This window comes from Volvox carteri (genome assembly GCF_000143455.1).
Source record: "Volvox carteri f. nagariensis unplaced genomic scaffold VOLCAscaffold_32, whole genome shotgun sequence".
In the NCBI taxonomy this organism is placed as follows: domain Eukaryota; kingdom Viridiplantae; phylum Chlorophyta; class Chlorophyceae; order Chlamydomonadales; family Volvocaceae; genus Volvox; species Volvox carteri.
Window position 1 is genome coordinate 129944 of NW_003307575.1, and position 654 is coordinate 130597.

The 654-nt window shown below is 58.4% G+C and overlaps 1 protein-coding gene across 1 annotated transcript in view; it reads left to right on the forward strand.

The window, feature by feature from the left end:
* Positions 1-654, forward strand: part of VOLCADRAFT_93498 (uncharacterized protein) — a gene marked incomplete at both ends in the record, with an annotated part of 30466 nt that overhangs the window by 6917 nt on the left and 22895 nt on the right. Inside the window, 2 exons of the mRNA XM_002952733.1 lie at positions 224-257; positions 508-649. Of these exons, the coding sequence (XP_002952779.1) occupies positions 224-257; positions 508-649 (176 nt within the window). The remainder of the gene's footprint in view (positions 1-223; positions 258-507; positions 650-654) is intronic.

A 654-nucleotide genomic window follows, 5' to 3' on the forward strand; every position in this document is an offset into this window, starting at 1 on the left:
GGGGGAGCATGCAGCGGATGCTGTGGAAGGGAAGCACACCCACATCCACACCCACACTCACACACACACCCACATCCACACTCACCACCCCAAACGGGCAGACCCCACCTCCCCCTGCACCCGCAGTTGACCCTCCTTACCTTCTTGCAGAATACATGTCATTTTCCCCATACCCATCCCCCAACCTAACACTCCCCCCACACACACAATCATTGAAATACAGACAGACAGACAGACTCTCTTGTCTCCGGTCTCCGGTAAAGCTCTGCATACTGTGACTTCCTTCATCAACCTGTATGTACGTACTTCTCGCGCCTTGCAATTCATTAAAACACACACACACATGCACCCCCCCCACACACACCCCACACCCCCCCCACACACACACCCACCCACACACCCACCCACACACCCACACACACACACACCCACACACACGCACGCGCGCACATACACACGCACACACACACACCCCACACACATGCACCTGCACCTACCCCGGCCCAGGTCCCCTCCTGGACTGTGTGGTATGGCACGATGGCACCCACTGGCGCGCTGCCCTGGACACCGCCCAGCTGCATCCGCAAGCCAGTGGGAAGGGCGCACTGGCGGACTTCAAACCGCTCACGAATTACGCCATAGAACGACAGTACG